The 13,893-nt window shown below is 39.8% G+C and overlaps 1 protein-coding gene across 1 annotated transcript in view; it reads right to left on the reverse strand.

Moving 5' to 3' along the window:
* Positions 1-3,160: 3,160 nt before the first annotated feature.
* Positions 3,161-13,893, reverse strand: part of cdh7a (cadherin 7a) — a 112,390-nt gene continuing 101,657 nt past the window's right edge. The window contains exon 12 of the mRNA XM_047568838.1: positions 3,161-5,104. Within this exon, the coding sequence (XP_047424794.1) occupies positions 4,590-5,104 (515 nt within the window). The 3' untranslated portion in view covers positions 3,161-4,589. The remainder of the gene's footprint in view (positions 5,105-13,893) is intronic.

The raw sequence follows: 13,893 nt of genomic DNA on the forward strand, positions 1-13,893 counted from the left end.
TATGAACACCACCCGTTGCGGAATTCACAGCCCAGATTTCACAACTTCACAAGGGAACTTTTGATAAAATGAGTTTTGAGTTGTGGTGTGTTTGCTAAGGCTTTCAGAAATGGAAGCACATGTATAGGCCTATTTGTATTTTAGGATTAGGATTTAAGACTATATTATCATGAAGACAGGTATGTGTATATGTAAGTGCATGTTTTATCTGGTTAGATGAAACAGGGCTCTAAATTTCTCACGCAGAAATATGCTAAAACTCGCTGCACGCACACTTTAATAGAGATTAGTAACCTGAATAATGAATAGGGGAGACGAAGGCAGGCTGCTCTGTTTCTATCAGCGACGAATCAGAAAATATCAGCGACCAATCAGCCAATCAGAAAAAAGTATTTGTCGTTGCCAGGTAAAATAGGAGCGCCATAACCACGCCTTCCAAAAATGTTCGCAAAACTGGAATTGGAAGTCCGTGGTAAGGTAATAATTTCATTACTTATTCACTTATTATTATTTTTATTTTTTTTTATAATAGTTTCTTATTACAGTCTAGAAACTATGGTAGGTTATCCCCCTCTAAAAAAAAAAAAAAAAATATCTCACTCCAAGCTAAATTAAAAACTTGAAAGCCCTGGATAAAATAACCTTTTAATTTATCCCACGGTGACATATCGACTTTTCTTTGTAATTTTATAATATGTATGAGGAAAATGACTTCCTCTAAAGCGTGTTATATGTTTGTTAGCTTGTTTACTCATTAGCTTCCGTTGCTTCTAGGAACCAACAGTCGCCTAGCAACGGTGTTCTCGCGATTTATGTTACGATAGAACTCTGAGCATTTCCGGAACACAACCTTCCGCGTAACAACCGCGCTTTCTCAAGTTCAATTTGAATTGATCAGATCTGAGCTAAAATGCTGAAGCTTTATTGAACTGAGTAACTGCATACATTTTTGTCAGTTTATTTAACTTTTTAATTTGGAAAAGGAGTAATTCTAAACTGTAAAACCCTAAATTTAATCCAAGTTCTCCAAACGGAAAGTTCCACAAGAGCCCGTCTGTTGTTCGCAAGTCACCTTTGGAGTTTTTAAATACACTATGCAAGTGACTGTCATGTATGATAACCCCTGAATCTGTAACACTGCACTGCGTGAACTGCATCACAATGAGAGCACACACGGTGACCTTGGTTACTTGGAACTCACGCTTAAAAAAAAATAAAATAAATAAATAAATAAAATCTCAGATGTTTTGTTTTTGCCAGGTTCAAAGCTTTGGAATCTATGTCAATACCTGTAAGGAGACGGCGTATTTACCAAGCAAAGATGCATAACAAGTTCATTGCAATCTCTTGCATCACCGTGAATTATACTGTCAATTGTATTCATGAAACCTGTGAGGGCTGGCAACACCGAGAGACGCTTGTCGCCTACTTTTGAACTCAGACCTGTTTTCTGCGTGAATGACATATTTCAAAAGTGACAAAATGGAAATCAAACTCCCGGGATTATTTATCAGTTCCCCCGTAGGGTGGCAAGTGTAGCGCTGTTCAAAGGTTTTAGATAGCAAAGGTAGAGGGAGGATGCTTTGAAATATAATGCCATGAACAGTTTTTATTGGGAAAAATTAGAAGTCGAATCATTATTCGGTGTGAACGCGGTGTATAAAGTGATCCGATTCTCCCCTCTACACTTATTTGCAGTTGTTTTTTTGTTTTTTTTTTCGAGGCGCAGAGGTGGCTTCAGGCATCTTGGAGAGCTGGCCAGAGTTCTTCTATAGATTTAGTTTGTCTCAGAGTTTCCTGTCTGTTTATCTAATCCCAGTCTGGCTCTATGGTGTTAAGATCATGGTTCTGTGGGGGCCACACCATCTGTGCTTGAACTCCTTATAGTGGCAGGAAATAGTTCTTTATGGCTATGGCTTGTGTAACTGCCACTCTTATAACTGATGTTATAAGAGTGCAAATGCAAATGTTTAACTAAATTTACATTTTATAGACGTAGGACATAAAATAAATGTACATTCTTTCAGATTGCTTTGGTAAGTGGCATTTTTCAAATTGTATGAACCATCCACAGGCATATTATGAGGGAACCTCAGCTAGAGAAAGACAGAGGAAAGAAAAGACAAGGTTTTATCAGTCTGTCGGGGAAAGCCAAACGTATTATGGCTGGGCGTTGGTCCGAGTCTTGTGGGATGTTTCTGGGCAACATCAGTGTAGCAACATTGTTCTGAGATGAGACAAACCATGAAAGATGCGCAGGAACAGGCTCTGGCTAAAATAAAACAAAAAAATTCCTTATTTGGTGGCGTTTTGGAAGCTCCAGATGATCATCTCAAAACCTCAGCTATTACAAGTTTCCGGAAGATTGCCACGTCTTCAAATAAAATGTCCAGAATACTTAATTGGCAAATATCGTAGCGACGGGTGTTTAGTGTCTCTGGGAATTTAATGATGTGAGAAGGAGTTTCTATTTTTAATGCGGATGTATTTAGCGACGGAATTCTTAAATGTGCATATTTCCACATGAAAATTAGACATTTTATGGAACATTTAGTATCTTATGTGGAGAAAACTATTTATTTAACCTCTAAATAGAGATATTTGACATGTGGGGAAAAAAAATAGAGTGGTGTGTGGTTTTTGAGCTTTGGAGTAATCAGAGGGAATATTTCTAAACTACTGGCTGAGATCCTGGATGTCGGCTAGAAAAAGAAACTGAAAAAAGCTTGCATTCCTATTCTGCGTGCACACTACTTTATCAGTTGTCACAGGAGTGTTTAAACACTCTTTTAATGGAGCTCCCTTAGACTTCACCATGGAGGTCTGACTAACTTACAAAATACTTCTCAAATGTCCGACGGTGAGCCTCGCAGTCATCACATAAGCCTCTGAGGAGCGTGAGTGCTTTGTCTCTATCAAGCCTTTCAACTACAAACGCCTCATCAAAAAAAAAATATATATATATATATATATATATATCTTTTTTTTTCTCCTCCTCCCTTCCTCCCTAACCCTCTATCTGGTTATTTGAGCTCAAATGTGCCAAGAATGAAGCCCCATTTTAAAGTCGGTGATTATTATTTTTAGACCTTCTTTCTTTTTATTTACGCGTCTCCCCCTGCACGTGTTCACACCGGCTCAAATAAATCCTTTCATTCTCTTAAGGAACTGAATGTCAATTTTATTTTCAGCAAAAAGGATAAAAACATTTCCACAGTTCTGCCTCTTCAAAATAAATAATAACACATATCGGCTGTACATGTGCACACCCAACTGTAATGTCTTTTGCTTTAAAGCTGAAAAAAAAAAAAAAATTAATAATAAGATCGCCACAATATGATTATCATACAGTGTGTCCTGTCACCATCAATATTGAAACCAAGGACGTTATTTATTTCATTTCTGAAAGACAATATATGCTGGACTCAGCAGCGAACTACAGAAGCAAAATTCATTTACTTACAAACTGCGACTTCACTCAGGTAAGGACCACCACTCCAGAAACAAATAGCTTTTATTTTTATTTTTTTTTTCCAAGAGTCCGTTGCGCTGAATCATCTGAATCATTGCAATGAAGCTCGGCGTGGACCGATCCACCGGCGGAGCTTTCTGACGTAGCTGACGTTGCCCAGGTCCACCCTACCTCGTACAAAAGCAGAACAACTAAATCCTGACGGTTCATAGTTCAGAAATTATACAGTACATTGGACTTGGCAATAGAAAGGCGGAAGAAAAAACAGACTGAGACAAACACTACATTGCAACATCTGCAAAATGTACCGTTAGGAGAATAAGAGAAATGACACGTATTTCCTGTATCACCCAGTGGAGACATCAAACTGACGAGTGTCATTCTTCATAGGATTTCCACAACTTACATCTTCACATCACTTCCTTTAGCACATCAACGACTTGTTTGTACTGTACTGTGTGTGAGCAGATGCACTGAGAGGTACGACTGAGTCCATGAATAATGTGGCTCTGGATTTAAATGTTTATGAAAAACACTCCCTCATCACTCTGCTCCCCGACCCAGAAAAGAAGAAAGAAAAAAACCACACATAAACTCCCGTCAAGTTTCATATGAGCAGTCAAGTGACTACTGATTAGTCGCCAGGGACTCAGCATTTCATGAGAAACTTTTATGTTTTTTTAGCACAAAGATAGCAAAGGAATGCATCAAAGCAAAGAGTGCTGGGCCCGTGCCCATCGCTGGAATGAAAGGACAGGTGCCTCCTCGTAAAAATCCTCCACCATGTATGCATTCCGCAGTCAAAGGTTGGGCTCAAGCCCAAAATCTGAAACCTTTAATGTCTTTTGCACACAAGGTTTCCTCCTCAGTCAAGCCACTTTTGAAGTCTATGTCAAAACTCACCATGGCACGCTTTTGAAAATCCATACAGGGAGGTAAACAAACCCAAAACCTTTGAAGTCAAAGTGTTTTTCTTTCAATCTCTCGTGTCGTCTTTGAATCGTTTCCTCCGGTGCACTAAGGCAGACAAAATCATTTTCTTTGACAATAAATTACTCTTATTTTTTTATTTTTATTTTTTCCAAGTCTGAGAAATGTTAGGAGAGACGTTTGGGGGCTATGAGAAGATGCTGGTGCCGTCGCTGGTGCCGTACAGGTCGGCCAGCTTTTTGAAGCGAGGTCCCCAGTTGCTGAGATAGTCATAGTTCTGATCTGAGTCTGTACTTAGCGACTCCAGCGAGCTTAGCGACTCAGCTACAGACCCGCTGCCTTCAAACGCGTATGTCTGCAGAGAGTCATACGGCGGCGCTGACGGGTCCACATCAGCGTCCTTCAGTCGCTCCCAGATAAACTCTCGAAACACCACATTGTCTGGCAGGGATTTGTAGGACGGACGGGAGGCTGAGGGATAATGAAAAAAGGTTGGAGTATCTGGTGTGACATCTCGCCGCACACTGGGGTCTCTGATGACATTGAGGTTGCGTAGAGTAACCATGTCGAAGGCCTCCGTGTCCTCCTCTCCTCCTCCCTCATCGTCGTAACGGACGATGTTCTCTCTGATGTCTCTTTCCTCCTCAAGAATCAGAGGCTCCTTCCTTCGCCGACGCATCGTCACAATCAGCAGAACCATCACTGCAGAGAAAGGGAGAGATGTCTGAGTCAATATTGACGGATGATCTACATCCTTTCTGTGCTCGTCAGCCGAAAAGACACAGGAACAGCTGAAACACTGACACTAATTCTAATCCAGCGGTATTTAGCGCCTTCTACTAGGGTGTGGAAAATGTACAGACAGGCTTAGCGAACTGGAAAAATGTCAATTAAACACTATGTGTTGTGAAGGAGGGTGTGTAAAAATAGTATGCAAGCAAATAAAAGGGATACGTTTAGCTAAGAGTAATGGACAACTGGCTTAAAATGGATGGTAAAAGTATAGTTTTAGACTGATGTAGTTAATAGTGTTAAATAAGAACTTTCAAAACAGCTAAAAGTAATGCATACAGATTTAAATAGCGAGCTGGAGTTAAATAATTATTTGTTGGCTAAAAGTAATGGATAAAATAGTTTGAAAAAGATAAAACAACTAAATAATAAACACTTAAAATCGCCACATACTAAATACAGTAGTTAGCTAGAATAATAAAAAAAATTAAACATAAAACATAACGTAGAGTTAGTAAATGAAAGTAAATGATTGAAATTCTTGGCTAAAGGAATTCTAGACTAAAAGTTAGCTTAATAACCGACTGAATCTCCTAAATGTAACAAAAAGGTGGCTAAATAGTTAGCTAAATGTAATGCATGCATATAAATGACTGAAATTCTTGGCTGAAAGAATTTAAGACTAAAAGTTAGCTAAAAAACTGACTGAATCTCCTAAACGCAGGTGGCTAATAGTTAGCCAAAGTAAACGACAGAAATGTGTTGCTAGAAATAATGGTTAAACAGTTAAATATCAAGCTAAAGTAAATGATTAAAACTGCTAAAAGTGAAGTATAAACAGCGTTAAAGGTAAATGTTAGATATTGTTAGCTAAACTAACGGAATTAATGATTGAGATTATTATATTAATTATATTTCTATATACGTTACTATAAAAGTAACGTGAAGGTGGCTGAATATCTGGCTAAAGTAAATGACCGAATTTTTTAGCTAGTAAACAATAGTTAACTGAATTCTTTAAACGATTAGCTTAACGTAACAGTTCAAAATAGTTGAAACAAAAAGTAGCTAAACTAAAATGAGCTAAATGAAATAGACAGTTAATACTTGTGTAAAGTTCAAATAGTCAGCAAAATGTAATAGACTAACAACTGAAATAGTCAAAAGTACAAATAGGTGACTGAATAGTTAGCTAATTAACTGACATTTGTCTAATAAATAGTTATTTATTTATTCTTGTAGCTAAGATGAATGTCAGACAGAGAAATGGGATAAACAGATACTTATATGAACTAATATGGAGACAAGCAATAGTTAGCTGAGAGCAATGAAGCTAACTCAAATAGATGGAGAGCATCAAGTTAGAAAATGTTGAATGGTATTACATGAAATATAATACAGTGTTATATTACAATCTTTTCAAAAGCAATTAAAAATGTTCACACAATCTACACGTGGTGACAATGAATGTGCGTGAGTTCATATGACAAGGTTGTGGGAGCAAAATAACTTGGCAAACGCTGTCCCATCAATTCAGCTGAAGTGCTATGCAAATTCCATGGAATCTACAAAGCTAAACCTGTCATGTAATCTGCTGAATTGCACCCCTTTGTTTTTTCTGTCTCATACATTTTGCTCCAAGATCTGTACAAAACTCCAGCAGACTGGAATCTGCGGCCCCTCTGCGATCTTACCAGAAGCCCTCCCCCAGCCCAGTCCCTCTCCCATACATTATTGCTGAAAATAACTCTACGCCCAAGCAAACTGGCAAATGTCTAATGATCCTCTATCCATCAATGTCAAGCTGGTGCCAGTGAAATATCGTTCCGTGGGCCCGTATTTCTTTTCCTCCTCGGTGTGGAGCTACTGCAGGCAGCAGAGAAAGACGCCCAGGAACCAAATTCAAACACCACTTCACACCCTCTAATAAGGGAGCAAATGGAAGAGATGGAAGGGAGGGGAAAGTGTCACATGGAACGACTTCAGGAGATGAATGAGTGGCTCTCTGTTGGCTATTTGGTGACGGCTAGCGCCCTACAACAGCAGAGGTATTTCTGCACACCAGTTTTTAGCGGAATACTTGGAATGGTCCCTCCTGTGTAATAGCGCTACCAGCTCCATGACACCTTGTACTGTCTTGAAAGAGAACGTCAAACATTCCTGGTAGAAGATTGTTACTTCAGATTTTAGGAACTTGAGCCATTCTAATTTTTTTTTTTTTTTTCGATTCAGTGAATCTCCTCCAAAGTGAATTACAAAGTGGCACATTGAAATAGAATATTCTCAGTGCTTTCCAGCAAAGCTCTTTAGGGTTTAATGCCTAGAAGGCAGCCATGGTGCTTCACAAGCTGGAAATGGGCCAACATCCAATCATGACCTACTAGGATGAGCAGGTGGATGGCCGAGCATACAAATACTCAGCTTGTGTCAAGTACCAAGGGTCCTTTAAGAGACGATTTCCCGTTTAGTCGGTCTAACAAACAGAACCATGACACGCCAGGAGCCCCACTCTTCATAGCACATGCACCGATGATACTATATGCTAAATGAAAAGCAGGAGTAAAGGAGATCAGTTTAGTGCTACAAAGGCTTTCGCTGTAATTGAATTGTTTAAATGATCTACCCCGCACAATCAATAGTGAACAAGGTGAGTTTTCTATGCCGCCCTTTTCTCACCAGCAGACATCACATTCTCATTAGAGTATTTCTCGACGCACCGTGTGATTCTGGTGAAGCTGGGACTGATTATTTACTCATTTTGTCACCCACACACTGTGTCTCCACGCTGCAGTGCAGTTTATGGGAGAGGTATTAATCAGCAGCCGTGATGCTGTCTGATATGAAAGAAAGCTTTATGTTCAAATACTAATTTATGGTAGGAGGAAAATGCCATTCGTACAATAAAAAATCCCAAATAATTAAAGGCCCCGAAGACCTGTTTAATTAATCTTAGTGAATAATGAGGTCCAACATGAATACTATTCTCTGCCAACATTTGAACCTCATTTGCACAAGTGTGTTGAAGTGGACGGGGCTTAGTTGGAAAAGTAGATATCATATGCATGCAGGCACCAACTGAGGTTTAGCAGCTTTTTCAATCAAAAACACACTGCCACATCTAAACAAACCAAATCCACACGGAACAGATGAAACAAATAAATAATATTTATATGCACTGCCTGGACAAAAAAAAGTTGGCGCCACATTGGTCCACCTTCAGCTTTGATTCCAGCGCACATTCACTGTGGCAGTTTTTCAAAGGGCTTCTGCAATGTCACAACATTTATTTCCATCCATTGTTGCATTAATGTTTCATCAAGATCTTGTATTGATAATGGGAGAGTGTGATCACTGCACAAAGCACAACCCAAAGATTCTCAATGGCGTTAAGGTCTGGACTCTGTGGTGGCCAATCCATGTGTGAAAATGATGTCACATACTCAATGAACCTAGACTTGGGCAACTGCAGTAACCCCAGATCACAGCACTGCCCCCACAGGCTGGTACAGTAGACACTAGGCATGATGGGTGCATCACTTAATCTGCCTCCCCACTTACCCTGACGCCCCATCACGCTAGAACAGGGTACATCTGGAATCATCAGACCACATGAATTTCTTTCATTGCTCCAGAGTCCAATCTTTATGCTCCCTATTAAACCGAAGCCTCTTCAGTCCCAATCCCTTGAGTTCCCTTGTCATTGTATGTGCGGAAATGCTCTTACTTTCACTATTAAACATAGCCCTGAGTTCTACTGTTGTTTTCCTTCAATTTTATTTCACAAAACACTTAAGTGATTGCCGATCAATCAGGATTTTTTCCCAACCACATTTCTTCCTCAAAGACGATGGTTCCCCACTATCCTTCCAGTTTTTAACAATGCGTGCAATTTTAGTAGTCTCCTCTTCAATCTCCTTAGATGTTTTCTCTGCTTCAATCTCCTTAGATGTTTTCTCTGCTTGGTGCATGCCAATGTTCTGTCCCTTCTCAAGCAGACTTACATCTTTTCCACGACCATGGGATGTGTTTTTCCACACGGTTGGTAAAGAAATGAGAAGCTACTCACTGCATCCGTTGGTTTTAAATAACTTGTTGCCAGCTGAAAGATAATCTCCCATGCAGTAATTAGCTAATAGGAGACTTGTAATGATTTGCTCGTAATCATAATTTTATAAATACATTGATTAAATACTGATGGACAGCCTAATGTAGATGAAAAATAAAAGGTCTTAACAGCCAATACATACAGTGTGTAAAATAACAATAGAATCATATCCGTATATATTAGTACAATCAGTTGTTTCTGGGAGGCCACTCAAAAACACTCCATATCACGTTTGGACTAAAAGGTTGGTTTGTTGGTGGATTAATTAGTCACATATTGTTTAAAAACAAATACAACAACTGACGGCCAATTTTAATGTAAGCACACTATCAATACGTTTTAATAAAAACTAAAAATAGCAAAACTTGCACAACGTTATACAAGGAAGACCATTATTATTACATCTAAAATGTCTCTTTGTGGTTCATGTGTGTCACATTATCCATTCAAATGTTTTAGGGCAACTAGCTAGCACAACAAACTTGTAGTTGTAGTAGCTAGCACCAATTAATCATTAGATCGACCAGTGTAGATTAACCTAGTATAGACTGACTCTTATCAGAATATGAGTCAGGTAACTTGACATTTGAATTTTCTTTACGGGGCATGTTTAAAAAATGGCTCTGCACACAACAGGATGGTCCTACAACCAATCAACTCCATATTTAAAACCCACAGTGCTTAGAAAATGTTTAACACTACATTTATGTTATTCTTCTGTCCATCACCGCATAAAACCCACCCAACAACCTGATTGGCCCGGCAGATGTTTCCCCGGGCGTGATCAGTTCCCAATGAATCGACTCCAGACCAACTTTTCACTGCAAAAAAATCTCTGCTTGCAGGGGAACGGGTGCTGGTTTCCAGGCTAAGTTTGGATCTCAACTGGCACAAAACTAGTTTATATTGCCAATTTGTGTACGTAATGCTGGAAGACTTTGAGGGCTACATATTTGATTTGAATCCCTCGACTGCATCCCACCCGCATACGCAGCTTTATTCACTCTGACTTCAAGATGGATGTTTCCAATTTTTAAAAACAGGTCTCGAAATTGCTTGTTTGGTTCGCCCAAAAAACCCAGTACCAAATGATATTCAGCGTACAATAACAAAACAACTCTTACAATATACATGCTGAAAGACATTTATTTCCCTTAGTAAAGCGCTGATTAAAAACAAGCTGCTGATTAGTTTTCTGAAAAGAGCCATTATAATATTAGCTGAATTCTAATTTGTAATTAGGAGAACAAAGAGCAACGCGCGGGGAAGAAAGATGTCTGATCAGATAGAGAGGTGTTATTCAACAGACTCGACTCAACAGACGTATCACTCTTCTTCGGGGATGGCACTGTCTGTTGCAGTGAATGCACGCTGCACCACCACGAGCCTAGAGGCACAGCCACAATCAGCATTTTACTCTTTATCAGTGCCTCTGTGTGATTCAAATAGCTTTTATGGCGTGTTGCTGCTGATCTGTCACACTGTTAACTGTGCATCTGTCCAGATTATGTGCCCATACTTATTTACTGTTCTATCAACATTGCTGTTTTTATTTTGTTCTCCATATCCTTCTGCAAGCTGTTTGCACTTCACGTCTCTTGTTAGGGATTCTTTTAACTTTTGCAATGCGTGATGAGGATAAATTAGCAGCTAATTGAGTCGCTCAGTCAAATAAAGTGCTTTTTTTTGCACATTTACACGTGTTGTTAACGATGTCAAACTATTGCGCGCTTTAAACTTGCACGTCTCACGCGACCACACGCGGGTTACAAAGTCGAGTTTAAAGATCCGATCAGTAAAAGCATTTGTCTGCCACGTGAATGCAGACACTTAGATTTATATCTTACACAGCAGACGGACAGTAAAATAGCAGAGACACTAACGGATGAGGTGATTTATGGAACAAGTCTGATAAGCAATACTCAGATAGAAATAACTGTCTGGAGATTTGGAGTGCTGTGTAATGTCCTAATTGGCCCTCTGGAGGACTGAGCCATACCTGACCTGTACTGGGGGAAAAAAGGCGCTGGATCTTAACGAGATAATGATCGTCTCAGTAGTTTGGATGTTTCGTCCAAAAGTGACTGTATCATTAAAAAAAGGTCACAAATTAAATGACACTTTTTAAAAACACAGTTAAGCTCGGGCATTTTCAAGAATGTTACGTCGTGGACAAGCCCAGTAATTAAATCTAAAAATATCAAGCTATGATTAATGACCACTTAGCTCGAGCTAATGCTAAAGTGCACCCAGCTCACCGCTTTAAAGACAGGCAGGTGGAAAATGCACATTTTCCATCAGCTGTCGTGATTGAGGCTCCACGACGACGCTGATGAATACAAAGCGGAGCAGAGGAGCGGCTCTCTCCGAGGAGCTCTCCACGCGCAATATGCATTGTAGTTTTTAGACTTGGCCATGACGGCAGATAACTACAATCAGTGTCGCCGGTGGAAATGAGTGTTCCTCTCACCTGATGAGAAAGAGAGAGGCTGATGGAGGAAAAAGAGGGAACGTGGAAGAGACAAAAGCAGATTTAAGACTGACAGCACCTGAGGATGACAGCGGCTCGGGTCTTATTCCGGCTCATGTCTCATCCACAACAATACAATCACACGCAATCACAGCCTCAATTGCTACCTACAGATTGAAAAAGATCTTGATGGAAGACTATTGAGGAACATCAGAATAAAGGATTGGACAAAGCGGTCATGCATTGGCTGTTAATACAAGGGAAGGAGAGGTCTCTGGAGGGGGTGGAGTGGGGGGAGTGAATATGCACGGAGAGGAAGCCGAGAAAAGAAGGAAAGCGGCTGATCCAATTGAGCAAAACTGACTGATGGGGACAGCTAAGGACACACAGTCACATTCACACAAACACAGGCAAGGCAACTTGGAGGTATATTAAACTGGAGGCCATTAGTTCTAAGCCTGTGGCCTGAGGCCATGCTGTGTACAACAGAGCCAGCTTTCATTAGAGGGGCCGGGTTCAGGGTTGTGCTGCCACGTATTTCCCCTTGTTGCTCCTTTGAAGTTTTCATTTATCACAAAAAGGATCCTCTGCCGCAGTGAAAAGAAGCAGACTTCAAGTGGACTAGAGTGAAAAGCAAAGTTTGACCCCAACAAAGATCTCATTTCATTTATTGTACGTGCTGCTTAGGCCCTCCTCTGATTTCAATGAAGATCACCTGAGCGTTAAACTATGACTCTGCCCTGATGGACTCGGCCTTTGTCTGTGGGTTTTACAAGCAATAACGCTGCTTGGAGGTGACGTCTCAGGGCAGCATCAGCTTTAAGAGAATGTTAATGAATTCTCATTTACAAGAGTCTTTACTACCATCTTAACATATGGTGTTGCTCTGGAAAAGAGAACCAGAGTGTCCTTGAAATGTAATATTCCATATTCCAATACTTGCATCTAAAACCTCCTTGATTTATTGTAAATAAAACACACGTATCTAGGAGAAGTCATCGTGAAAGTGCCTGTAGAAAATCTAAAATCTCATCAATGACCCGGTCTGCCTTCAGGCACTTCTTCCTCTCAATTAAAATGTACTTAACTTCTTAGTGCTCAAACTTGGGGAAACATGACCAACAGACAAATAGTCAAAGCTGACTTCAGAAAGAAACACGAGACTCGTTCATTTTTAGTCGTATTAAGTCAATGTATTTATCTTAAAAATTGAGAAAACAGATGCTACGCTAGCACAGAATATTCCAGCAAAACCAAGACAAATTAAACAGTGAACACGAAGTCAAGGTGAGCATATGCAGTGTCATTTTATTGACGAAATGAATTTGGGTGTAGATGAACACAAAATAAAAAATACTTGAGAATACCCGGAGCGCACCAGCTCCAGCTAATTGATCTTGTTGGCGCAACTTAATTTTAGTGAGGCCGCACTCACACACTCCCAAAGAGTGTGCAACTAAAAAGACAAATGGAGTCTGAAGGTTCATCCAGACAACTAGCAGGAGATGCTAAAGTAATGTAGAGTCTATGAGCTGAGAAGTGTCCAGTCCACTGCTCTGATTTTTTAAACTATAACATGATCAGAGAAGCTTACTGAGGAGAAAATTAGTCCTTCTCTCTTTTTGGGATCCTTGAACCAAATACCACTGAAACAAAAATGACTCTTCCTGATTCATTGGATAGATTGCCAGACCTCTCATCTCATACGTACAAGACTATATCATCAGCTAATCGTATTCATAAATGTTTTATTATTTGGAAGCTGTAATATGTGCTCCCTCAGTGCCATTTGTAACATTTTAGGGGATTTTCCACAGTTTTGTGATGCATCATAAACAATCGATTAATCAATCCAGAAAATAATCATCAGATTAATCATGCATGAAAACAATAATAACTACAAGCCGTATTCGCAACTCGATAAGAAGAACTGAAGGCAGCTTTCATGGAGCCATATGAGTGTTTGTTCTGTTTTCTTGCATTCAGGCATTCGGCTGTTTGTCTTCCATCATATTTGCAATTAGGGCTAAACAGCTTGGCCACAGACACACACTTTAAGTCCTCAGCTCAGGGACTGCAGCGACTCTTCCTAAAAGGTTTACTCTTTGTAGAGATGCGGGGCCATCACCGCTTCACTTCAGCAAGCCAAATATTTGCTCCTTGCGCTAATATCTACAGTGACAG

This window comes from Mugil cephalus, chromosome 18 (assembly GCF_022458985.1).
Source record: "Mugil cephalus isolate CIBA_MC_2020 chromosome 18, CIBA_Mcephalus_1.1, whole genome shotgun sequence".
NCBI lineage: Eukaryota > Metazoa > Chordata > Actinopteri > Mugiliformes > Mugilidae > Mugil > Mugil cephalus.